The sequence below is a fragment of the Perkinsus marinus genome, assembly GCF_000006405.1.
Source record: "Perkinsus marinus ATCC 50983 genomic scaffold scf_1104296961438, whole genome shotgun sequence".
In the NCBI taxonomy this organism is placed as follows: domain Eukaryota; phylum Perkinsozoa; order Perkinsida; family Perkinsidae; genus Perkinsus; species Perkinsus marinus.
Window position 1 is genome coordinate 15,376 of NW_003205746.1, and position 24,720 is coordinate 40,095.

Here is a 24,720-nt window from a genome sequence, read left to right on the forward strand (position 1 = left end):
TAGACGGCAACAGTCTACGGCAGTACCTCCACACTGGCGCTCTCCCTCCCTTTTTCTGTTGACTAGATAGAGTTGATAAACGTTTCACCTATGGTTCGTACAATCTACCATGTCAAACATGTATAATTTAGTTTCCACTCCCCCCGAAAAATAAACATCTCTTAAGCTTCAATACACCTTCAAGGGTTGGTTTTCACATCTAAACCTTGATTCTAGGAGCGCTTATGAAACCCCGGTGAGATATATTGAACATTTCAAATGTTATTATGGCGCTCCTCGGGCTTATATATGGGGTGAGGTTCAATAGACCTCTCCTGAGTTCTAAGAGCACCCCCAAGATCGAGTCTTACATGTGATATCTAATCCTGGATGGGCTCTTGAAGGCCTATTGAACCCGCCGATAGATTCGGAGGGCGGCACGCACTATGACGATTTTGGATATACGAGTTACTCTAGAACGTCGAGGTTTGGCCGTGAATCTTCGAAATGGTCTCAATTCAAATTCTAGGAGTGTCTTTATGAGAGAGTCACTGCCGAGTTCAAATTGAGTTTCACCCGTTTTACGTGAAGTGGCGATATTCGCGCCATGCAGTAGTTTTGAAATATGTTCTTCACTAGTGTTTTTATATCATGTGAAACTCCAATGATTCAGGTTTTCTATACCGGAACAAACACCATTTATTCGCGGTGTATTTCTCACTAAATGATCAACTTTTTGTCCGAGTAACTACCTTTGAATCAGCGCCTTGTGAAATATAATATATAAGTTGACAACTCCCCGAACGACTAGGAAACATTTGTGGGAATTCTGGGTGGAGGATGGACCCCGCAGTTACCTCCTTGCGATGAGTATGTCATTCATATAGCTCCTGATTCGTAATACAGAGAGCCTACTAATCACCGTGTAACCCGAACAGTTTATACTCCTTATATAGAATCGGCCCTGCTGGCAGCAGTACGACTCGACATGGCCTGTATTGTTATATCAGGCTGCCAGCTTATGGTCGCGTTTTATTTAATCATAGTTAGTGTGGAGGCTAGGTTTTATACTCTGTTCTCGATGGCCTACATCCACTTCGATGAAGCCAAGCGGTCGGAAGTGTCTGGCATTAAGGCGGACGTTACGTAATAGGGGGGGGACTTTCTATCATCCATGGGGTCCTATAGGAACGTCATTTCATATTGTGAATCGATCTCTAGAAGGGCATTTCATGCAGGTATTTTTACGAGCCGGATCATGGGAGCTACTACTATGGTGAGGGCCATCCTATGAAACCACAGCGGATACGCATGGCTCATGACTTGGTCGTCGGCTACGGCCTCTATAAGTGATCATAGGAGCTGGTAGCAGTCGGTGATAGGATGAATGTGTCAGGCATATGACGGTTTATCGCCCACATGTCGCCACCGATGCTGAGTTGACCAACTTCCATGGAGAGGAGTACATATCGTAAGTGAGATGGGATAGTGGAAGTTCGATTAGGAATGTTGTGTAGGTTCCTCAAGATTGCGAACGCTGATAATGTTCGTGATTATACGTCGCAGTCCAAACGATTTAGAGTGGGGGATATTATCACTGATTGCCCAGTTTTCGACGGCCTGTAAGAACGTTTATACGAGGCATCACATTTCTACTCTCGCTGTTGTGGTCCCCATCCGTTCCTTCTTGGAATTGTGTATTATTATTATTGCTTGGCTGAGTGGTTTCCTATATAATGTTTGTATGTCGTGGTCGTGCTCATCTGTGTAGTTCATGAGGGGCTGCATACTACTTGCAGTAGCAAGAGTAACTGAACTGATACAGATTTAGATAGAATACTTGTAGATACGATTTTCAGCGTACGCTGGCTGGGGGTAGCTTGGACGCAGCTCATGAGCTATGTTCTAGAAACGCTGATATAGCGATCAATTGGTGACAGGCTCATCCCGCTGTGTAGATTCGAACTTCGATACTTTTTAGGGCCGGAGGTCTACACCATGCAAAGAGAAATGAAGCATCGGGCTTCTGTTATGTCAACGATATCGTCCTTGCTATACTGGAGCTCTTGAGGTTCCACCCGCGGGTCCTCTATATTGACATTGACGTAAAAGGCGCCCGTTTGACGTACAATTATCGTTGCCTTATAGGTGCATCATGGCGACGGTGTTGAAGAGGCGTTTTACCAAACATCGCGAGTGATGACGGTGAGCTTCCACAAGTACGGCGACTTTTTTCCAGGTCTGTTATAAGTGTCCTTGTCTTTTGTTGGGTATTGTCATTTTGTAGGGACGGGTGATATAAGTGATATTGGCACTGGCGAGGGAAGATTTTACGCACTTAATGTGCCCTTGGACGAGGGCATCACTGATGACCTTTTTTCGGACCTATTCAAGACCATTATTACTCGTGAGTCATCCGCATGTGCGAGAGTTCTAGTATGGGATCTTCAGGTGTAGTCGAGATATATCAGCCAGGAGCAATAGTCCTACAGTGCGGTGCCGACTCTCTCGCACATGATCGGTAGGATAAAGCAGTACCTCGATATTAGTTGTGGACACTCGTGCCTTTATTCAGGCTAGGCCGATTTAACCTCACACTGCAAGGTCATGCTAATTGTGTTCGGCTGGTCAAGAGTTTCGGCATACCACTGTTGTTGCTGGGTGGAGGCGGGTAGTAGCTGTGTAGAGCCACAACGGTTGTTCCTTATCTTATTAGTCAGTAGTATACTCATCTGGTCAGGTATACTATACGTAACGTATCACGTTGCTGGGCCTACGAAACGGCTGTAGCGCTGAATCGAGATCAGGTGAGTAGTGAGCTCTGTGTTTATCACCTGGTGAATCTTGTCACCGTTTTCAGGATCTATCTAATCAACTACCAATGAACGATTTTTGGCACTATTATGCGCCAGACTATAAACTGCAAATACAACCTGTGGCCGCTCTGCACAATCTGAACGCTCCCAGCGCTCTGGACAAGGTTAAGACGGAATGTCTGAAGAACGTAGAGCTCTTGGTAGGCATTCGGTGGCGAAACTTAAACGGTGATATCGTATGTTTGTTGTCCACAGAAACACGCTCCAGGGGTAGAATTCGCATATTTGCCTAGTGATGTTATCGAGACCGCGAAAAGGCGAGAAGAGTGAGTGGCAGTGAGCTAGCTGTGGTCATTGGGCGCGCCTTGATTAAATTAAACTCCTAAACTTTCAAATAAACCGGGTATAATATTAATTTTCTTGGTATTTTATTAAACCCATGGGTAAAATGTTAACCGAAAAGGTAAAACATTTACCAAATGGGTAAAAAATTTAGTTTGTCGGTAAAAAATTAATTTGACCTGGAAATGCTGTAGTCATAGTATGTTCAAATTCATAGTATAAGGCACCGGAAGATACTCCTGGCTTCGGGGTGGTAGTTTCTACGAGGCGCAACTCGGGGAACTAAGGAACTGTATTCGGGCGAGCGTTGAGTTCAACCTCTCGAGAGGGTAGTGTCAGTTAAAACCAACTCTGTCAGTATCTCTCTCCCTCGTCTGCCTATCCCTCCTTGAAGGGCGTGTCAAAACCTCGTCGGCACCGCTTTCGTCATCATGTATCGTATGATAGAGCTTCCCATAGAGTACCAAGTATATTATTAGTGTAGATCTATAGAGATGCTCAGTGGACATTGCCCATCCGTATACACTGCTTTGGTAGGCAACGACAGGAGCGTCTCCAGATAGTGTCTGAGGAGCAGGAGCTTCTGGACGAGGATAATGACAATTATACCGAACGAGCTGTACGTGCTGATATGTTGGTAGTGTATTACTTACTGAGTATCAGTTACACGCATATAGGATGGGGTATTCTAAGAAGCGACGTAGGAATGATGCTGATGAAGATGACGAAGAAGGAGGCTATAGAGATTAATATGATTCTCGTCACTGTCGGCTTCTGTTATTCAAGTCGTCACCACTCGAGGACCACACGTTGGTTCATATGCAACATTTCACAAGTATATATAGTTTCAAGCTAGCTTTCGAGGTGTCGGGTATCAGTGTGAGTAGTATGTAAACTACTCTACCAATGATAGCGTGGAGCTCTGTATGGCTTAGCCATATGAACTGTAGCTTGAATTTTCGGAAGGGTGATCATTCCGACGTCGAAGTGGCGAGGAATATGTATGAATATGATGAGGAGGATATCTTCCATTCTATCAACACTGAATGTTGCGACGTTGTGGATGACTATACTGAGGAATGAAAGGGTTAGAGTTCAATGAATGCATATAACGCTTTTCTCAGTTTTGTCAAGTTTTCGTTCCTCATAACGGATCGAGTATGGAATGTGCTCGTGGAGGCGTTGGAGTCGGTTGTACCACACTATTTGTTGGGCTATACGCGGCATTTTTGTATACACCTTCTCTCACTTCACCTGCAGTATTTATGTTTCTTCTATGAAGTGCTCTATATCCAAAGTTCATAGGTGATCAGTTAGTACTGAACTCTTGGATGGCGGTACTCGGAATGAATATGCAAATGCTAAGGATGATTTACAAGGTGATGAATGAGGGCTCTCGATCTGAAGGGTTTTTTAGTGCTCGCTCCGCATATCTTGTCCACTGATATTCTCTGTCAGTATCTCACACGCTTTACTGAATGCGGATCTTCTTGCTTATGCCAAGTTTTTCTTATATCGTTACCTAATTCCCCCTAGATTCATCTATGTTGCAATTTGGGGGTATTTCTAATGTCCCGCGCAAGGATTCCCAATCCTCGCTTCAGTTTTGTGACCGACTACGTACTGTAAGTACCCTACGATTTATAACACTCTGCTGGCGCTCCAGATCGCACGCTTGGCTCAAACCGAAATGCCGTTGTACGAGGCTCTGTTAACCGAACAAGTCCTTGTCAAGGACCTCTTAAAGAGGCTTTGTGGGTTGGCAGCAACTTAGCACTGCTCAGTTAGCAGCCTCCAATGAGTATGAGACCGATCATTATATAATTGACACTGGAAGAATGAGAGCTCTCATAAGATCCAGACAAGTTACCGGAGCCGTCAAAGATTATTTCAAATACCTGTGGCAGCATTGGAATGTGGATCCAGATGATCAGTCACTGACGATGATATTTGTATTGGTCATTCTGAACTATGGTGGGTATGGCATCTCTGTCGCTATGTGTATCGAAAGGGCTTTCCGAGCGCGGCTTGGATGGCTCGCTCCGTCTCCAATCATCTGCTAACCTGGGTCTTTGACTGACTTTTCTTCCGAATATATCATTCGGGAAGAACAAGGTTCATCGAATAAAGGACAAGGCTAGTTGGTTAACGTCACTGCAGAAATCCCTAGGAGCAGAGCAGTTTTTGAGCTTCACACTAGATCTGTGGACGCGAAAGAACGTGGAAAGTGTGCTCGTAAGAGTGGTGCACCATATGGCTACTTCTGCGGGAGCACTCAATCGACTAGTCATACGATAGCGTTCGAGAGGGTAGAGGCTCGGCATACGGCGGACAATATACGACGTACCTTGAAGGACATAATCAAGTCCCTGGGTTCGGAGAGGCTGATGTCACACCAACGACACTAGTGTGCCACTAGCGTCGCTGGTCCAGGATCTCTGAGGTTGGCGCACATCCTTGCATTGATATTTTGCGGGGTGACCCGCGAATTCCTATTTTACCAACATATGAGGCTTTCATCGTAAGCCGAACAGCGAAGGGACAGCCATATAAAAGGGGGAATGATGAGAAGGTCTCTGCTCCCAGGCCTCTCTTGAGGGGTGTTGTGTTAGATCTATTCCTATAGATTGATGTCATCAATCCATCCATTTAATGGAGTAGTAATATCCGGACAGAGCTCTGGCTCTGTGTAAGGATGGCGTTCCAGTTGACTACTCTCATCCTGTATATAAGTTCGTAACATCATTGTTGATCAGGATCGAAGATAAGAAAACTTTCCCTGAGAGAGGGTATGCAATCCCCGGTATCAGAAGTTTCTTTCCTGTGTAGATTCCCGTTATGGCATTTAATTCGCATGATGCAAACTTGGCGGTGGAGCTGCCTGCACAGGGAGCAACCTGTCGATGTGGAGGGTGCTCCTCTTCGCTCAGGTCTGCATAACTGTTGGACATGACTACAGGTACTATCCATCTTGTTACGACATATGGAGCGTTAGCTTTTACGGTATGCGAATTCGTCAGGAAACCGTTTATGTGCTTCCTCTACTGCCAACCAGGTAATTGTGTGATCTGTCTCCTTTGTGGGAGACCCACGACTCCAGCTGAACTCGTTATACTCGAATCACTTTGAGCTGGATATGCTTTTTCTTTCTACTCTTACCTCAGGCCTACCTGTCTATCGAAGCTATGGTTGCTTGTGATCAGGGGGTGGTGGAGTCAGTCATTGATATCATCTTCAATCGTTCTAGGAGGCCGTTCGTTGTCTCTAGTGGCACTCTAGCGATCCTCCGGGTTGTAAGGTTGTTCAATTGGGTAGCCGCCTTCCATCACTGTGGAAGGTCGGGCATTATTCGACATGCTCGGTATTTGGGTATGTTTACAGATAGTCGGAGTGATTGGAAACCGAAAGGGCTGGAGTACTGCAAGGCGAGAGGCTGAGGATATTGCGGCTGGAGACTTGCTAGTTAGGATTGCCTATGGCAAGCCATCGCTAGGGCACACAATCGGAACGGCGGGACTGAAAACCGGTACCAGAGAGTAGATGGTCGAAACGGATCTGCGATGGGAGTCCGTCGCGGTCAAGTGACATGATGGTAGATTGGAAAGTGTTTCCCAGCTCATTGATTTTTGTTGGTGTAGACAGGGCTTCTAGGCTTGTTGGGAGGTGGCCCGATGGAGTTCCGCGGGATCTTCAATTCTACTCAGGCTCAAATTCGCTCTCACAAATCTGCAGTGGTAGCTGTACGGGTCGGATGGGGAGGGGCTATACGGGGCAGTGATTCTCTCTAATAGTCTTATCCTATGAGTAACGTCTTGGCTATGACTCCACCGAGACCCCGGGAAGGTGGCGAGGAGGTGAGAAGCCCGTGCAGAGCCGACCCAACAGCTGTTCATTCGCATAACTATTTGTATGGTAATAATTATACCTTAGAAAATGCCAGCAGTAGAAGCGCGGCCTACGTCAGGTCCGTATGGAGGAAGTGGGCATCGTAACGGCCACAGCAGTGGCCTTCTTATACCACTTCCTACGCCATGTCAGCTCTACGATATGGGTGACGATGGAAGTCCAGGTGGTGGGACTACTGCTGCTAATACTTCGGGTAGGAGTAGTGATGAAGATCGGCAGCTGCCTGTTAACCATATGGTCCTTCCGCGAGCGGCCCGGGAGGTCCATAAGAGTGCTCCGTGCAAGCCCAGTGGTGGGTATATGGAAGGCGCCCGAGGATTATCCGAAGATACAACCGCGGGAGACTCATGGTGCAGTGACACTAATAGTTCCGACGATCTTAGTGAGGCAGCAGCCCTCCAGTCATCACTCGAATGGGCTAATTCCGATCCGCCGATTCCACGTCCCGAAAACTATTCGCGGACGAAACTATTCCTTCCGGTTCCTGTAATAGGAGGCATGGTTCTCCATTACGATGAGCGTGTGGTATGATCAGATACGCCCGCTGCCGGGTTTCCTCTGCAACCAGGTTCTAACGGACACGGAGGTCCCTCCGTATGGCCTGAGTCCAGTCAGCATACCGGGGGAAGACTCCCCACTTGACGATGAGCTTGTTGCGACATTCGATAGGCTGAGGTGATATCATGGAGGGGCACTCCTGTCGGAGAACCTCCTGTGAATAGGTTTATGGCAATTGGAATATCAGAGACGTCGGGGCTACACGTGCGGCTTCATTATGGCGATCGAAAGCTGGTGAATGCAAACGCCGAAAAATATCAAGTAATACGTGGAATGTGAGGATTGAGTTCGCGACTCTGACAATAACTTTCCAGCCGCAAGTTGAAGAGTTGAGGCAGCGTTGGGTGGCAGAGAAGTGCCCACCGCGTCGTAGTAGAGGTAGAAGACGCCATGCTCGTAGCACTACCTTTGATGGGCTCGGGTCCGCAGTAGTGACGAGTATGGGCGGCGCTCCTCACTGGCCTGCAAGCACCAGATTTGACAACACTAGCCAAAGGTGCAGTGGAGTCACTACGGGCAAGAGAGCTACTCTTGGACGGAGAGGAAGTCCTAATAGAGGTCGGAAGCTCAGCATACGGATGAGGCTGTGACGGAGTCCTTACTTGTTCTCAGAAGTTCGACAGAGGTCAACGGCGACTATGGGGATGATTAGTTATAATCGTCGATTTCGGAAGCAGCAAGTGAGGTCACTAATGCAAGGAGGAGGAGTAGCAGGTGGTCGGTCACGGAGGGCTTCATCACTAGGACTGGCTTATAATGGGGCGATTCCACCAGGAGTTGGTGGTGGTCCTGAGGAAACTGCCACCAGGGATCGATATTCAACGAAGCTGTCAAGCTGCAGGTATCGCCTACGTCGAAAGGCCGATAGTGAGAAGTGAGTTTTTCAGGTTATTCTGAAGTCGGTCAGGAAAGATTACGATTTGCTAAGTTTTGGCACGTGAAAGGAATCACGATCGATTTTGACTTCAGCTGTTCTCTTTTTCAATTTTTGAAATTTGGGCTTCAACAACAATGCCGTACCCCCTGCTCCCAGCGTTGACCCTTTGAACAATCAGGACTTCCTCCTAATCCCTCCTCCCCTATCTATATCCGTCCTAGATAGACTAAACTACATATGTCTCTTGATATACCACACTTTCTACCAATACAGTTTATTACTAGTCATTGCATCGAGTCTCATCACGAGTCGTCAGTATAATGCCGGTCGTCGAAGTTCATTCTGATATTAGTAGTGTGTTCCAAGTTTCTCCCTCTCTCACATTGTATCTTTACCCTTCTATTTTACTAGACTTGACCGCCGGCTCTGTCGAACCAATCAGAAACCGCACCTCTGGTGGTCTCTATGCACATCAAAGTGATGCCCAAGTACGTCCACGTGACTTGCAGTATCCCGTCGGGGTCCACCAGGTGTTTTTCGAAACCACTATTTCTGTACACGCGCTGGATTGTTGATGTTGCATCGCCTGTTAAGGCGAAGCCAACAGCATTACAAACAGGGTTTCTAGTCAGTCTGCGAATTCGGTTGCGTTGAAAGTTCTACATGAACGTAGAAGAGAATACGGTTCCATCAGCGCATCCTGAGTTGGAATTCAAGGCTCCGACCCCCAAGACATCCCCCCCTAACCGATATATGGTAAAAACCATTCGACTGAGCCTTGAGGTTGTCCTAGGCTGCAGTCAGCATTCAACGAGCAGTTAGATCAGTAGGACACTCACTAACGAACGCATCGTGTAAGCCGTGATGGTGGCGGGTCGCGGAACTATACGGAAACCAATCCTGCGAAGTATACAGTATACGAAGACTAGCACAATAATACACTATCATGTCTCAGTTCATAGGGAACTAACAACATTTCACGGAGGCAGGGAAAGAGATATCGAGGATCACTTTGAAATACTCCTCTTTGTACAACATGAGTTTAAAGGGTTCCGAACATGCCCGCTGTATAGGAGAACGTTTGTTCCGTGATCCAGTAGCTCAAACTAAAGGGAAGCTCTTCCGAGTATTGGATAAGTAGTTGTTATATAGCGATTCATCACCGTCATCAGAATGCCAGGAATCCTCAGCACGGTCATCCCGCTCGGCGGCGGGTTCCTTGTTGATGGCACAGTCCATTCTGGAATGGTTTCATCAGAACGAAGAGTTTCATCCCAACCTCAATTTCGCTTCCCACTGCGTTACGGAAATTGCGATGACAATAACTCGCGACCTCTTTGGCAGTGACAGTGATAGGAAGGGTCAAACGTACACAAACGCAAAAATTGTTCATTTGTTCCGCCATAAACATTGTCTTCCATGTGTGGCAAACAGTTATACAGCACCGACGCATGCACAAGGTCAGACCGTAATCAACGACGTTGGAACATACTTGCGTTATCCTCTAAAGTGATCCGAAACCGTTGAGGATGTTTATGGGCATCTATGGGTCGCATTTTCTGTACTCCTTGTCCAATTTGGCTAACCTACTCCGGCGATACTGGCCGGGACATTACCAATCATGTTGAATATCTGGAATTCACGAACGTTGCTTATCTGCCAAAATAATGCAAATTCATAAGTCGGAGCACTGCGATTGGATCGCGATTTGTAATTTTCCACTCAAGCTCATAGAAGATGACGCCCCAGGAAACAAGCAAACTCTAAGCGGAGGTCGCCAGGCTCAGAAAGACCTTTAATTATAAGGGGCTAATGCAAAGCTTCCAATTAATAAGATACTCTCACTAAGTTCTGCCACACGAAGGCAGCATGTTCTGGTTGGAGCGCACGTACTCCCACAGAAAGTCTGATGCATCGAGCAGCTCTCGAGGAAGAGGTTGCGAGGGAGCTGATTCGAAACCGGGCGATCATCCTCCACGATGGTGGTCACCTCTGTGCTCTTCGACTAACAGCTTCCCTGACTTTAGATTGACTTCACAATCGAGACGAGTCCGTCGGAGCTATACAACAAGAACATGGGTCGAGCAGGCCTACCCGGATGTCTGGCGTGATTTACAACGGAATGCGTGGCACGAATTCCTCTACTTGCCTTAGGCAAGTTGCCTACCGTCATGTTTTTCGGCAGTTCCGCGTCGCGTTTCCGAGCTTGTGGTGACGGATATAGGGACAACTCAAAACACTGGGAGCTGATCTTTGTCACCCGTGGCCAGAACCTATGATTAGAAAGGTGTTCTTCTCGAGTATCTCATCTCTCGGGCCTCTACTAGTCTAAAACCATAACCTGGAACGATTATAGTGCAACCCATCATAGTGATAGTATCATTATGCTATTATGCATTTAATTGGAGTGACTCCATTAGAGCTTCTTGTAATAGACCACGATATAGAATACGTCATGTTGCATGATCCATCACGTATCACTTTAAAAGGGATGCCTCTCTCGATTTCCCAAACTCCCGTAATAAACTCCGCCAGCTCTTCTCAACATCCGTCAAGACGGTTTGACTACGTGGTGCGTCGCGAAAGTAGGCTGTATCGAACTCAGAAATAGTATTCAAGCTCTCACAGTACGCCGCACCAGCAAGCGGCACTTACAGACTTTCACATTGTCGTGGCAGGACGATATTGACGGTTCTTTTGCTTTATCGGGACGGGGTTTCCCTAGAAAGCGCCCCACCGATGTTGCTCGCGATGACTCCATGGCAGAGTCCATTTCTATCGAGGCCTACCATTGGGGACTCGGCTCTCCCCCGAGATCGACTTCAAATCACGACGCGGATGGGGTCCGAGCACAGTCTCGGTGACGGTGGTTCTTTCCTTGAGGAATAGAGCATACCCTGATTTTTTAGTGACATGAGAGTCACAGCTTTCGGCCGTATCCTTGAGCGTGTTACTCTGCCCATCAATGGGCCGTTCGCAGTTGACTGCATGACCTATGAACATGCATTGGAGAACGGGAAAATCCAACCACCTCGTCAAGATGGAAATATCTCGATGAGGACTTAGAAGGTCCGCCTTACTCACATCAGGCGTAGCGGCAGATTTTTCAACTCGTTCTGGTCCAACGCATGCGTCAGCAGTATCGATGACGAGGGTTTGAGCCGTCTGATAACATGAGCAATACTGCTACGATAATCAACCCTCCTGGACTGAGGAGTTCACCTTAGAGTTGTCCCGTAACGAGCATTCTAAGATATCGACATCCTCGTTGAACCAGGCCATGTCTGGAATATGCGGAACTCGATGCTTCAAGCGGTGGCAGAGTATCAACCAATGCCTCTCCGATGCTTCCCTACTCCCCGAGGATCAACCGATTGCAGAGCCCTATGGGTAGCGGTCACCTTGCAACACGTTCCGCCAGATAGAGTTCCTTTTGAGTAGTCAACTAAAGCACACAATTTGTTCTATGCACTGATGATGTGCTGAAATAACGACCTCCTCTTCTAAGCGAATTATCTCTTTCTCGGTTCCGTTCATATTTACACTCCCCCCACTGGGGCTGTATGAAGTTGATCTGCCTGAGGGGCACCATGATGTTCGAACACTCTGAAGCTAGGTTATATAGTCTTGGTATAGGTCGACAATTTTTTTCAGTATAACACGCCCAGGGAAAATAGGAGTTTGTGACGATGCTCACCGCTTTGTTCGCAACGGTGTTGTTGATCGCGTTCCAGTAGAAGCGCTTGCTCGAGCTCGGATGCGGACCTCGATAGGATGTCTACCTGTACCGTCTGATTCTGAATCTCAACATGTCGGGAATTTAGGAACAATCGCTTTCGCACAGGCGGAAGGTCTAACTCGAGCTGGCTCAGGCATTAATCTGCGAGGCTCCCCACGGCGGCGTGAATTTGCGACGACAAATTTATTATTTTAGTCGTAGTGTTGAAGCCGTAAAAGTATAGGGATTGATACTGAATGCGAGGGCGAGCTTCTCACTTGCGATTCGAGCCAGGATATATATTCCCGACAACCTTCACTGCAACCTGTAGAGCGTTCCCCCGTAGTTTTCTCGCTGAAAAGACACGGACGGGACAGAAGATGCGCGGATGAACATTATCACTCTCTGACGGATGAGCACCGCAGCTCGACAGTAACGTCAGGATTACCGAGTGTCTTGGGGGATCGATCTGGTGTCGTCGCTCCCAGTGTCCCCTATACTGTCTATAGGGGCTGCGAGAACAGTCCCTGTCGGCGACATATTGAGTTTGCAAGCGGAACGCTCTGATGGCGAGATTCGTATTCCACATTGTTCGAGTTGTGGACTGGAGAGCACACCTCCATCATGTGTACTACGACGCACAAGTGCCCTCGGTGTGTCTATTGTATTGAGGGTGAGTTACCGTTAACCATATGGGAAACATAATGCACCAGGCTTTCATGGTTTGAATTCCAAGCTCCAGTCAGCGAGCCACATCAATGAGACAGTCAGTCGTTACAGGCGAGCGACGTAACTGATACCCTGGCGGGCGGGTAGGAGGTGAAAAGTCAAAGAGGAATAGCGCCCGTCCAAGCGTAGCAAAAATCTAAGCGTGACATAGTGAAAATCTAGGCGAAGAATCCATCAGATAGATCATTAAACGATCTATCTGATCAATACTGTCGATAAGAGAGTTGAAATTTTGCAGTTCATCGCGACCTAGTTGCCTAGCACTGTATTTACAGAATATTTCCAGAATAATGGCTGAAGACTTCGGCCTGCATCTCGCTGAGGATACACTCGAAGGATTTGGAAGATCGGATGCATTTCATCTCAACTCGGCAAGACTCTGATGGTGGTATTCCACCCATGAGGGTGATTAACTCGCGGGGCACAGGTTAGGTCCGCGAGGAGAGGATCCCAGGGACGGGTTGTCGTAACTACACCTTATCCTCATGCCCATGGTTGCACATTGTCTGATCGAGCACGCCTATAGATTAGTCTTAAGAAGATCGACCTATAGTATCGGTCGATTGGTTTGATGCCCGAGTCGATGTGCGCAGATATCGATCAGATGGGCGCGCGCGACATTGCTACGAGATGATCATCCACTCCGCTCCGCCAAAAGTATTTTGCATCTCGCTCGCCCTAAAGCCACTACTAACGATCGCTAGAAAAAATATTCTTTCGAGCTCGTTACAACTTTATGTCGAATTTATCTAAACGAATTCAATCCAAATGGTTTGCCATTGCACTGTTGGTGATGATGCAGATTCGGATCGAGAGTATGTTGACTTTTAAGCACAGGAGGTAGCCTATAACACGACGTTATAACCGTAGATATGAACAGTAGAAGATACAGAATAGGTCCGATTATTGGCATCTGGTGTAATATCGATCAACCCTCAGTGGTACTTTTGTTCATGGATGTCCCTTCCAGTGTGAAGCGACTCAGCCCTGTCGATGTTCACTCTGGGATATCAGGGCAAGGTAGGAGCCATTGCGCGGACGACGACTTCAGGTCTTCCCTAACAGGTCAAGTGGAAGCACTCTCGATGACTAGTACAGCCTCTCAACCTCGCACACCCGACCGGCGCCTACCGCCTCCTAATGCTCATGCGATAGCCTCCAGTAGTGACCTTCTCAAAATCGTGAATCCACGGCCGCCTTTTCTCAGTGGATACCCCTTATCGCGATGGTGCACTTTTCACACCATCAGCTGGAGAGTCAAGCTCACAGCTCCCGCATAGCCTGACAGGTGGCACTTGGTAGAGAGTTGTCAATGGCCTAGTGTTGATTTCAGAATTACGGGAACTTCTGTTGGTGTATCGAAGAGATGTGCGAGTTTTGAGGCATCAGCTGGGGGCTGTTATGGAGGAAAATGATGAACTGAGGTTAGTCGCTGCCAGCGGGTCGGCAGTGAATTGGCTGAATCACTCAGGCGCGACTTGACGGTGGAAAGAGAAATGAACGGCGAACTGACTAATGAGTGCGAAAGGCTGCGACAGGAGGTATCCAATATGCAGGATGTACTATTCGAGGAACAATGCTGGAGTGATTATGTTGAAGTCGTTGCAGGTTATAGAAACTGAGAGAGTTTCCCATTTATGTCGGCTGATACAGTGGCGAGGTGCGGTGTCGATACGAAGCCCTCAATTGTTGTTGGACATGGCTCGCCGTCGACAGTCGCACACGGGTGGTAGAGCGACGATAGGTCGTGATGATGATGATGACGGTACTCGGACGGCCACTTGGAAGATGTCACTGGGGCCGGTGTCGTTGAGAATTACGTGTAAGTGGGCTAGGTAGAAGGAGAGAATCCAAGGTTGAAGCATGAAAGATTCAGAATAGGTTAGGTTGGAGAACCTAGTAGTAGTATTCAACTATAATTTGACAAGATGATAATTTGCAAGTAGTCATGATGCAATTCACACAGTGATCGATCGTGTCCCCTTCTAGCGAAGCCTAGTGAACTACCCGAAGGAAGATATCGCGTCTGAGATATCTGCGCACTCGGAAGATTCGCGGCTTCATTGGGGGCGCATGAGGTAGCAGCTTTTAACCGTTTATCGTCACGTGTGTTACTGTAGTAAATAGTAATCTTTCTTGTCATATGTGCTGAGTTATCAATCCGATCGGGTTTGGTAGCATTCAATTCAGCTAGTAGTAGCAGGGTAACATATCAGCGACGATATAGTAGTAATAGTAGCAGGTTAGCACATTAGCGATACGATACTGTAGTAGTAGGAGTAGTAGTAGGAGTACTAGTAGTAGTAGAAGTAGTAGGAGTAGTAGTAGTAGGCTAGTACCTTAGCGACGATACTGTGTTATGCGATTCACCGCTCAGTGTTGTTGAGGATCGATACACTTTTCAATGGGAAATTACCTCACTACAGCGGAGCGATGCAAATACTGTTTGGGAAGGCGACCAAAACAGCGTAATGGCTTTGGCTTATTGAAGGCGACAAGGCAGGACTATAAACACACGGAGGAGGTCGAGAGCGTTCAAGTGGTGGCAGTCCTGAATTGTTCCTATTAGTTTTTGACTGCCAGCAGTACCCCAGTACTCGAACCAAGTGTTATCGTATGTGAGGCAGAGGTAAGTGTTTGTGACAATCCCTAATCCGGGTAGAGGAGGTCGCAGGTTCGATCCCCGGTCCCGACAACTTCACGTATATCACCTTTGCATAGCGAGTCAGAAGTCGTGAATCTTTCTAGTGAGGAGTAAGTTACTGAGAAGAAACTCATTGAATGCTATACGGAGCTTCCCTTTCAGCTGGCATAGTGCGACTAGCCCTTCCAATGATTTTGGAGACCTCGATGAAGTAGGAGTACTATTGCTCGCACTACTCCTACGTGGTGGTCACCACAGTATATGTAGCCGTCCATCGTGTCGCCGATCCCAATACAACAGTCTACATCGACTGTAGATGAGAGCTTAGCAGTATCACCTGAGGTTGTTGGTGCGGATCAACGGGAGAGTACTGACGATCCTGAGAATACTCCTACGAAGGTGGGCGCCTTGTTCGTACGCTCATCGTGCATGATTACGCGCCGTGGGACGTGGTAGTTTAAGGGTTTGCAAATTATATTAAAATGGGGATGGGTGGTTCTCAGACAGGACTGTAGCCTTACTCTCTGTTTCCGCGGCAGTGATGGTTGAACTCAAAACGAGCTTAGAATGGATTTTTCAATTTGTTTTCGAGTATTCCTAGTAAGGTTGACTTGGACGTGGCAGCCTCCTGAATTGTTCACTAGTAAATTCTCAGGGTGGTATTCTCTACTATGGTAGATTCTGCCTCATCCTGCTAGTCCATCACACAGTCATGGACATATGTCGAGTACCATCACTCCTGTCAGTCGATCGGTATTGTACAGGGGATCGGAGGCAACATCGTTGAGTAAGTAGCTTGGGCAACTTGTTTCAGTAGAAGGCTCATAGGGGGATGCTATTGTGAATTCGAAGCGGTTACGGGATGGAGGAATATATGTCCGCTTTTTAATGTACCTCCGGAGTTTCCTCATCAGTGTTGGAGGAATATATGTTCGCTTTCCTCAGCTGAGCTCAGGAGTTTCCTCGTCAGTGTTGGAGGAATATATGTTCGCTTTTCTCAGCTGAGCTCAGGAGTTTCCTCATTAATTATAGAAGTTTACATACAAATTCGGGTAGAATTTCCTCAATTTTCCTCCCAAAATCTCCACAAATGTCACGTGCACATGTAGTTGAGCATGTGTCTACTTTCCCACGCCGTTTCCTATTAGGTATAGAGGTTCATATACGAACTATACTAGATGTGCACAGAAGCCCATTAGAATTTCCGCAAATTTTCATATTGACATCAACACATTTAGCGGACCATGTGCATATTCCTCGACACTGCTTACGAGCATTACAAGGGGAATCCATATTGTGCAGAAAAGGCTCGTGTTTACGTTTTTTTCCTTAGTAGAAAATTCATAGGGGACGTACTCGTTTTTGGAAATCAGTGTAGCTAGTCATTACTCTCTTGTTTGTTATTGTCAGTAACGTCAGAGTATTCTCTGTCTTCATCAGCAGCTGCCTACTTTTCATCAGAGCGCGGCCTCATCATGTCATCTCAGCAGGCGATAAAGGGCTGGATACAGAGGAATAAGGGGGGGTACTGGGATAGGTGGAAATGGTAAGGCTCGTGAAGTGGAAAAGGAGTGGTATGAGTTTTCAGGTGCTTTGCTGTTCTGGTTGTTGATGATGGCTGCACTAGATTGAGCCTATGGCGAACTGATAGGGACTTTGAGGATCGATTAGTGAATGCCTTGTCAAGCTGCATGCCCTTGTGAGTTCAGCTTGTTGTTGGGAATTTCCTATGTTTATAGTAGTGACTCGTACACCTTTGGAGGACGTTGTGGCAAACACGTTGTATGCGAGTCTGACTGGGGTCGAGTACTGGTTGTATTCGATCATGAAGGCAACTGCTGTGTGAAGCTACGGTAAGTAGTCAACTTTCATAGTACACTCTACTACTACTACTACTACTACTACTACTACTACTACTACTACTACTACTACTACTACTACTACTATTACTACTACTACTACTACTACTACTATTACTACTACTACACTGGAGTTTCGCGTGAAGTTGCGTAATACTTCATGTGAAAAACGCTATCTGAAATGAATTGATAACACTTTACAAATTACCCCGGGCAAATCACCCCATATCACGTGTACCCATATCACGGGTTTTACGCGTTATTCACTCCTCATATGCGTTTTTCGTGGAGTGGAATATGTTTGTCACAAGTATTTTTTCATATCACGGGTGCAATTACACTGTAGTCGTTTAATGCTGATACATTATCAATATGCATCTACATGCACTCTAGTAGTGAGAGAATCTGAATGACAATCGCCTATGGTTGCACGCTCACTGTAACCAGTGGGGATTTACTTATCAGATGCAAAGAGCCGAAGTCCTCACCTTATAACATAACTAGATGGTTCGACATGATCACAACGACGACGCCCATTGTCTGATGCTGCTGTTGTTGTCCATCAGCATTCGAGACTTTGTTCTCTTTTCGGAAGAGATATGGGTTGTGTTGTTAATATCGGGAAGACTGATGATTGTGATGGCGATACTACTTGTCTTACCGGTTCATATCAAGGCTCGGTAAGTGGCTGAGCCTGCAGCCATACCCCTAGTTAAGGGGTGCTGTGCAAGAACAAGAATACTATACTACTACTAAGTGATAGGGATGATACCATAACTCTATCGAATACGATTACTAATTCTGTGACTCGTGGTAGCTATTTCTAACAACCACATTCAATACTGATAAATCCCCTACTCTTGTCCACACTTCTGCCATCGCTGCTACCAGCACTAACTGTCCACATCTCTTCCAATGGAAAACAGAGGTGGACATCATGAGCCTGTCAATGTTGCACGATTCTCTTTCTGTTAGATCCACACCGAAAAGGCAGCGGCCTACATTGGCACCATACAAAGAGGTAAGTCTGGGTAGCGCCTAGTGAGAAAGGCTCTTATGGTGTTGTTCTTAGTGGGACTTGAACACTTCGGCAATCCTGCCGGTTATCGATGAGGATAAATGGAAGCAGCTGGAAGTCCCAGCCAAGGGTGGCCCTCCGCTGCCTCTGGTACCGGGCCTGAATATTGATGATAGGGAGAGTATCAATGCTGATCCTCAACTGAGATGGGATGCGGAGAAGTAGGGCTATGTGTGAGCATTGGCTGGAGGGATGCGCTCAGGTATCCGGTGGGACTGAAGGCAACGCCACACCCTAAGGTAGAGGGCCCGCAGTTGGATGAGAAGGTCAATAACATGATGCCAAAGTGAGCTAGTAGTTGTTCTGAGGTGCGTCACTGTATGCCTTATGTCAGTGTCGCGCAGCTTGTGAATCCACGTGGATGAGGACTGGATACTGTCTGTGACTTGTTGAGTTTACCGGCATGGGGAAAGCGGAATCTATACTGCAGCCAATACTTGATGTTATGATTATCATTCTTCTTCTACTGCTACTAAGCACAGTTTATGGCATCCAATCAGCAGATCCTGAGAGAGCTGTGAGAGACCCGGTGCCACTACCGACGTCGACTGGCATTACCTCTTCCAAGAAGCACGTGGCAGCCAGAGTAGATATCTCAGAAACTGCCGAAGAGGAGTATGTTGTCCTCAGATAGATGGAGTGAAGGTAGATCTCGGCAAGCCTGTGGATTACGGCGCGCTGATTGGTCCTTCCCGAGGAGTGAGTAAGGACCGACCTCAGCCTCCTAGTATGTTTGAAAAGCCGGAGCTATCATGGAGCCAGAAGTGAGATCGTCGTTGTGAGCGACTAGATGCTTGAAGAACCGACTCAGCCTGGACACGACAATCCCGACGTACAGTATCACTGCGGCGGTGCCGGTCGAGTCCAGGGGCGTGGAGGAGTGGCTACCGAAAAAGGGAAAGTAAGGGGAAGTTTGTTGAGCTACGCTTAGCTATCCTTTGTGAACTTCACGATATGACATGAATACGTCATCTTGGCTGCTCTCCTGTATTAGTTTTATCAGAACTAGATGCATGCCATGCACTCAGTCGAGTGCATTTCATGGCTTATTCGTTGTCAGTCTAACGCGTCTTCAAGAGGAAAACCCTGCGGCATTTGCTGCTACTACACCGGATGATGATGATGTCACTGAGAAGAAGGTAAGCAGTTTGTATTGCCTACGTGAGGTTGCATTTGTTAACCTCAGTTGAAGAAGATCGCACGAGGGTAGTGTACTGACACATGCAAGGTGGAGGCCTCGTTGGAATCGTCACTCGTGTGTCGAGTTTGATTAATGGGGACATTCTCCCTCACATTCTGCATGGGAAGTGGAGCGGAGATGTTCATTCTTCAGCCATTACCCCGTAACTGTATGTATGTCATAATACCATATTTTATACTATTGCTACGAAGCGTGTCGTCGATGACGATTGAGTGGCAGTCTACTTCTCCGAGGGGTTCCTCTTTCCTGGGGGGAGATGATGACGATACGGAGGATATTAAGAATCATATAAAGGCAACGAGAGCTCTATTGACGCCTAACCTCAAGCACACGGTTGGGTATTGGGGTGATTGGATGTAGGTCTCGAGTTCGATCCCTGCTCCCTACATTTTCCCCTCAGGAATCGCTTTTGCAACGGAAGGTTTTGGACTATTACCTGTGGACAAGTAGCGTTTCGGTACACGAGGTCCGCGGATAATATACGGAAAAAGCTGACCGTGGAGGTGAAGGCGGCAACGAAAATGTGGGCGCATCGTCGGGTTTCTAAACCTGAGAATATGCTTTTTTAGGGTATCCGATTTGACTAAGGACGTGGATGAGTTATCGAAGTCCGATCTGCAGCCGTTGGCCGACCTAACGGATATGGAGCGAAAGTGAGGGAGACTCCATTGGATAGCAAGAGGAATGCTGTTGTTGTTTAGGAAGGGAGACAAAGGCATGATGGAAAAGGCCGAGGCTGTAATGAAGGTCCTGGCCTTGCTCAGGCCAGTTGTGGTAAGTGTGGAACCTGACTCTCATACGCTCAGTGCTCATTGAGGGTCGATTGATCGTCAATTTAATGCCGTCGATTAGGTTAGGAAGGGTATAGAATACACGGAGGAATTTATGCGTTTAGAGGAAATTCTTATGTAAACAACTTTCCTATAGCGATGACAGTAGAGTGATGGAGGGGTGGGGTTATGATAGCTGTGGGCTTGGTGATCAGCAAGTTGAACTGTGCTGTGGAAACCGGTTGTTGTTGTTGTTGTTGTAGGTGGAGACTATGACCAGTCAAGAGAGAGGCATGAAGGATGTTGAGGAGTAGGATGACTTAGTGCAGTCGGTGTTGTATCTGTAACGTTTTCAGAGATATCAAGAAGACTGTGACACAGGAGAAGGAGAACTACGATGAGTTATTCGAGAAGGTGGGTTGGGTCGTCTGCATCGGCCTCGACGTAGTTCATAATGCGTCGCTTGAGCGTTGGTTCCCCTTCAGGACGCGGCAAAGTTTGCCGATATAGCGCAGCGAAACGGCAAAGTCCTGCTCACCAGTACCAAGAAGATCTACCTCAATCTTATGAAGGTAAAGTTGAATGTCATCGGTTTAGACGATTTAGTGGGTGCTTCAGTCGATATCAGTACTTATAAAAAAGGTGTACAAGTTGCAGAGGGCTCTACTGATAGTGACAGCGCGGCATGCGAAGCACAGTACTCGAATCCTCAACGAGGTAGGTCAATCGTGGGGGTGTAGATGTCGATGACGATGGCATGCATCAGCTGGAGAGGACGACACGCTTCTTCATAGCGAGAACGGATCGGGCTGATAGTACATTGCGGAGCTTCGTCACGGCAGGTCCCGAACGACGAAAGGCGATTAAAACGTGAGTTGGAGGGAATACTCCAATTGAAAATTGTCTCGTCTTTTCCTGTCCCTCGCGTATTCTGTTTATGTATTTTGATTAGGGTCATGACACAGTTGGGAGACTATCAGAAAAATATCGCCCTGAAGAGGTTTCAGCGCAGTGCGAGTAGAATGGCTGGCCAGGTGAGCATCTGTCCAGGGTGGACGATTTGAGACGATGATGTTGTTCTTCTTCTTGTTCATCTTCAGTCTAAGCGTAAAGTGCAAGCAACTGGTCACAAAGCCATTCGAGTACTGAAGGTCGACGATAAGGATATAAGGAATCGGCAGAAAAAGAGCGATAGGGCATTCTATGCGCGACTTCGGCTACTACGACGGAGGAGAGAGACCATAACTCGGGATACTCTTCGGGTGATTCCTGGTCCCTCCCCTTCGTGCTCCATGATGCCTCTGTTAGGATTTCGGCACGGCTGACCGCCACTTCTCTGACGAGGCGGGCTCGGATAGTGTCTCTAAATGGCCGTTGGTGAATGACCTCCTCAAGGCAGCTGAGCATCAGGCATCGGCAGTAGATGAGCTAGGGTGAGCTGTGGCCGCTTCAACCGTTGCAAAGGGAGGGCCTATATTAGTCTGTGATGTCGAAGTGATGTCGTGAACGAATAGAATCCTTGTCGCTTCGTGATTCTATTGAAATTGTGTTGTTGTTGCTCGCAGAAGTGAGATGCATGGGATAGTGGAAGGAGCTGAAGGACCTCATAAACTGCTTGGGGACTCCCTCAAGGAAAACGAGAGGAATATGGAGGCTAGGATCGAGCAGGAAACTGAGGAAATGAAGAGGGATGTAAGGATGTGGTCGCGGGTTCGAACCCCGGATAGAGTATTTCTTGTGGTCAGACAAGCAGAGAAGCGACACAGGTGAACGCCGATCTGAAGGATCTCCAGATGGCGGCGCAGAATGCTGCTGGACGAGAGGTAACAAACTTGTTTAGAATTTCGTGGCGCGTGACAAAATTTTCTCTTTGTTGATGATGACCGTGATGAATCATCTCAGCGTACACTGGGTATGGCTAAAGTGAAGGAAGTAGAACGGCAAGAGGCTGCAGTGGAAGAGGCCGAGAAGTCGCAACTCGACAACGCGGACATAACTCGTGGACAGAGCGAAGCGGAGATGAAATCTGACATCGGGCTGGCGGCCACTCAGGCAGAGTGAGTCGAGCGTGTTGCTGTCGATGGTGATGTTGTTTCTGGGCTGTAGTGGCAAGCTGAACAATATGGCTGACACTGTGAAGTCCCGAGAGGAGGCAGAAGGGAGGCTGGTTGAGGCACAAGCGGTTGAGGCTGATGAACGGCAGGGCAAGATGAAACGTGAGAGCATCTTGTCATGGCGGTCCTTCTCGCCACGATTCCTGAGTTCCGGTTGGAATGGTATGAACTTACTACATTTCAGAGGCTCTATCGGAAGGCCAGACACAGCGAGTAGCGGCCTTGGATGCGGATATGGGTGCCATAGCCGAGACCAATAAGGAAGAGTACCAGCGTATGCAGGAGCAGTTGAAGCTAGAAGGGAATGATGAGAAGAAAGGTGGGCAGGCGCGTTGCTGCGATGCTCGACGGTGGCCACTTCAGGTGTGAACGCGACTTCGTCACTCGTGAGCGGCACGGCTGATGCTGTCCACAACTCGGAGGAGCAAATGGGCGCCTTACATGATGAAATGAGTGCGGCTAACGCTAAGGCTCAGCAGGGCCTCGATAATGCACTGAAGGACCTTGATCATTTATCCAGGTAGGCCACGTCTGGTGACCTACTGATGAACCTGTCTGTTGCCAGTGGGGGGTCTGCGGGTTTGGATCACCTACAAGCGGACGAGACACATGACCTCACTAATTCTGTCCAGGAGGTGGCTGAGACTGCACATAAGGATGTCGCAGAGGCTCGCTCTGATACCAAGGTCGGTTCGCTCGGTTGGGTATTGCCAATCGCTTCTCCTGTGTCAGAATCGACTTCAAGCGGCACTTGGAGAGATGCATGCCCAGATTGGGGGAATGCTGGGGAATGAACAAGAGATGGATAACACATTAATTGCACTGTCCTCAGATGCTGCTAAGGTAGGTTCGAGAAAGGGAGCTCGTCGTGTATCGCACATGGCGCAATGTCCGACTTGAAAGCTCGTTTAGGAATTTTCGAGAAGAATCTTCGGATGAGATGAATTCTTCCCGGTGTAGGCTCAGACGAGGGCGAGAGAGATAGCGCATGAGAAGGCCGCAGAGCATGATGAGATTCTCGGCTACCTATCGAGAAGCTATAAGCAGAATCGCGATGATATGTCTAAGGTGACTTCTTCGTGGGGGAGGTCCATGGTTCTATCCCTGGGGGTATCATTTTTATTACAGCTCCCATCGGAAATAGAGGCAAAAGGGAAGAAGCAGCTGACGAACGCCAAGAAGCTATTGAGCGATGAGATGCAGAACCGCAACAAGGCGATAGCGGCCGTAGCAGCTGAGCACATCATGGCAATAGGCGACTTGGTGAGCCGGTCTCTCGCTACTGTTGCTGGGGCAAAGCACTGTTAGATGAAATCGGTGATGGACCTGCTCACGAAAGGCGAGATGCAAGAGGAAGCCAAACGACGTCTGCTAGCTGAAGCTGAGAGCAAGTAGTAGCTCTCTGCTGTTGGCGTCCCCGTGGTGGTCGTGATGTTCACTGTGTAGGATGGTGGACATAGAGCGCAGTAAGACGAAGCTGCAGTCCTTGATGGGTGCCTCTGGCAACGAGACGTCGGGGGAGTCGGGTTCTATGAAGAGAGCTAGAGGGATGATGGGGTAAGGGTGTTATACTTGTCAAGATTTGTCATTGATCGTTTAGTGACACTCAAATGGAATTGCTGCATCGTCGGGAGGAGATGAAACAGAGATTGAAGAAAGGCTTGGTTTTCCTGGACCATCATATCAGCGACGCTCATGACTTCCTACAGCTCCACCTCAGGGATCTGGAGAAGGCCTTGAGGGTAGGTGTATACCGGTTTGTGGGGTTCACTCGCGATTGCAGATTATGATAGAGCAGTTTCGCAAGCTACTGAATGGCGAGGCGGTAACGTTTGCCAAGTCGGACCAAGAGGATAGCGCTGGCACAGTAAGTCGATGCCGCTGTGAATGACGGCTATGGTGTGTCTTCGATATTGTGTGGATGCGTTGGTACTATGATAGGCGAAGAAGCTCGGCGGTGTTGAGGCCGGCCTCGAGAAGGATATGAATAGAAATAAAGTCAGGTTGGAGAGCATACTAAATGTAAGCAGTCTTTGCAGCAAGAATAGATCGTTCGATGAGAATTCAGGTCGACAAGGAATCCACGATGGACTTCACGACGTTGCTGGGTAAGCTCACCGCACAAGCCC

At 47.7% G+C, this 24,720-nt stretch overlaps 4 protein-coding genes across 4 annotated transcripts in view; all 4 read left to right on the top strand.

The window, feature by feature from the left end:
* Window positions 1-1,060: 1,060 nt before the first annotated feature.
* Window positions 1,061-3,887, top strand: Pmar_PMAR019563 (histone deacetylase 3, putative; the record flags this gene model as incomplete). The annotated part of the gene is made up of 16 exons (XM_002772284.1): window positions 1,061-1,125; window positions 1,218-1,328; window positions 1,376-1,450; window positions 1,497-1,601; window positions 1,826-1,912; window positions 1,961-2,084; window positions 2,128-2,218; window positions 2,267-2,386; window positions 2,431-2,500; window positions 2,555-2,650; window positions 2,720-2,786; window positions 2,840-2,995; window positions 3,051-3,121; window positions 3,395-3,466; window positions 3,675-3,774; window positions 3,801-3,887. 16 exons carry the CDS (start codon window positions 1,061-1,063, stop codon window positions 3,885-3,887), a joined length of 1,497 nt encoding a protein of 498 aa, XP_002772330.1.
* A 3,691-nt stretch (window positions 3,888-7,578) lies between these two features.
* Pmar_PMAR019564 (hypothetical protein) lies at window positions 7,579-9,084 on the top strand (the record flags this gene model as incomplete). Its single annotated transcript, XM_002772285.1, has 5 exons — window positions 7,579-7,718; window positions 7,766-7,862; window positions 7,916-8,159; window positions 8,214-8,442; window positions 8,489-9,084. Coding segments are annotated over 5 exons (720 nt in total), but the record flags the coding sequence as incomplete, so codon positions are not given.
* A 6,216-nt stretch (window positions 9,085-15,300) lies between these two features.
* Pmar_PMAR019565 (hypothetical protein) lies at window positions 15,301-17,980 on the top strand. Its single transcript, XM_002772286.1, has 10 exons — window positions 15,301-15,449; window positions 15,495-15,554; window positions 15,600-15,679; window positions 15,732-15,780; window positions 15,837-15,968; window positions 16,248-16,356; window positions 16,980-17,115; window positions 17,158-17,268; window positions 17,312-17,422; window positions 17,894-17,980. The coding sequence occupies exons 1-10, from the start codon at window positions 15,330-15,332 to the stop codon at window positions 17,970-17,972; spliced, it is 987 nt and encodes a 328-aa protein (XP_002772332.1). The 5' UTR covers window positions 15,301-15,329; the 3' UTR covers window positions 17,973-17,980.
* A 47-nt stretch (window positions 17,981-18,027) lies between these two features.
* Pmar_PMAR019566 (hypothetical protein) overlaps window positions 18,028-24,720 on the top strand; it is a gene marked incomplete at its 5' end in the record, with an annotated part of 15,816 nt that continues 9,123 nt past the window's right edge. Inside the window, 34 exons of the mRNA XM_002772287.1 lie at window positions 18,028-18,108; window positions 18,501-18,667; window positions 18,709-18,792; window positions 18,841-18,853; window positions 19,137-19,270; window positions 19,297-19,407; window positions 19,567-19,645; window positions 19,927-20,063; window positions 20,108-20,230; window positions 20,277-20,360; window positions 20,409-20,481; window positions 20,741-20,787; window positions 20,834-20,921; window positions 20,963-21,049; window positions 21,096-21,194; window positions 21,244-21,347; window positions 21,430-21,511; window positions 21,578-21,739; window positions 21,786-21,910; window positions 22,043-22,169; window positions 22,223-22,300; window positions 22,380-22,534; window positions 22,584-22,693; window positions 22,776-22,910; window positions 22,955-23,111; window positions 23,157-23,277; window positions 23,324-23,434; window positions 23,552-23,659; window positions 23,720-23,854; window positions 23,900-23,982; window positions 24,038-24,148; window positions 24,192-24,333; window positions 24,375-24,458; window positions 24,533-24,699. Coding sequence (XP_002772333.1) covers window positions 18,028-18,108; window positions 18,501-18,667; window positions 18,709-18,792; window positions 18,841-18,853; window positions 19,137-19,270; window positions 19,297-19,407; window positions 19,567-19,645; window positions 19,927-20,063; window positions 20,108-20,230; window positions 20,277-20,360; window positions 20,409-20,481; window positions 20,741-20,787; window positions 20,834-20,921; window positions 20,963-21,049; window positions 21,096-21,194; window positions 21,244-21,347; window positions 21,430-21,511; window positions 21,578-21,739; window positions 21,786-21,910; window positions 22,043-22,169; window positions 22,223-22,300; window positions 22,380-22,534; window positions 22,584-22,693; window positions 22,776-22,910; window positions 22,955-23,111; window positions 23,157-23,277; window positions 23,324-23,434; window positions 23,552-23,659; window positions 23,720-23,854; window positions 23,900-23,982; window positions 24,038-24,148; window positions 24,192-24,333; window positions 24,375-24,458; window positions 24,533-24,699 — 3,704 coding nt within the window. The remainder of the gene's footprint in view (window positions 18,109-18,500; window positions 18,668-18,708; window positions 18,793-18,840; window positions 18,854-19,136; window positions 19,271-19,296; window positions 19,408-19,566; window positions 19,646-19,926; window positions 20,064-20,107; window positions 20,231-20,276; window positions 20,361-20,408; window positions 20,482-20,740; window positions 20,788-20,833; window positions 20,922-20,962; window positions 21,050-21,095; window positions 21,195-21,243; window positions 21,348-21,429; window positions 21,512-21,577; window positions 21,740-21,785; window positions 21,911-22,042; window positions 22,170-22,222; window positions 22,301-22,379; window positions 22,535-22,583; window positions 22,694-22,775; window positions 22,911-22,954; window positions 23,112-23,156; window positions 23,278-23,323; window positions 23,435-23,551; window positions 23,660-23,719; window positions 23,855-23,899; window positions 23,983-24,037; window positions 24,149-24,191; window positions 24,334-24,374; window positions 24,459-24,532; window positions 24,700-24,720) is intronic.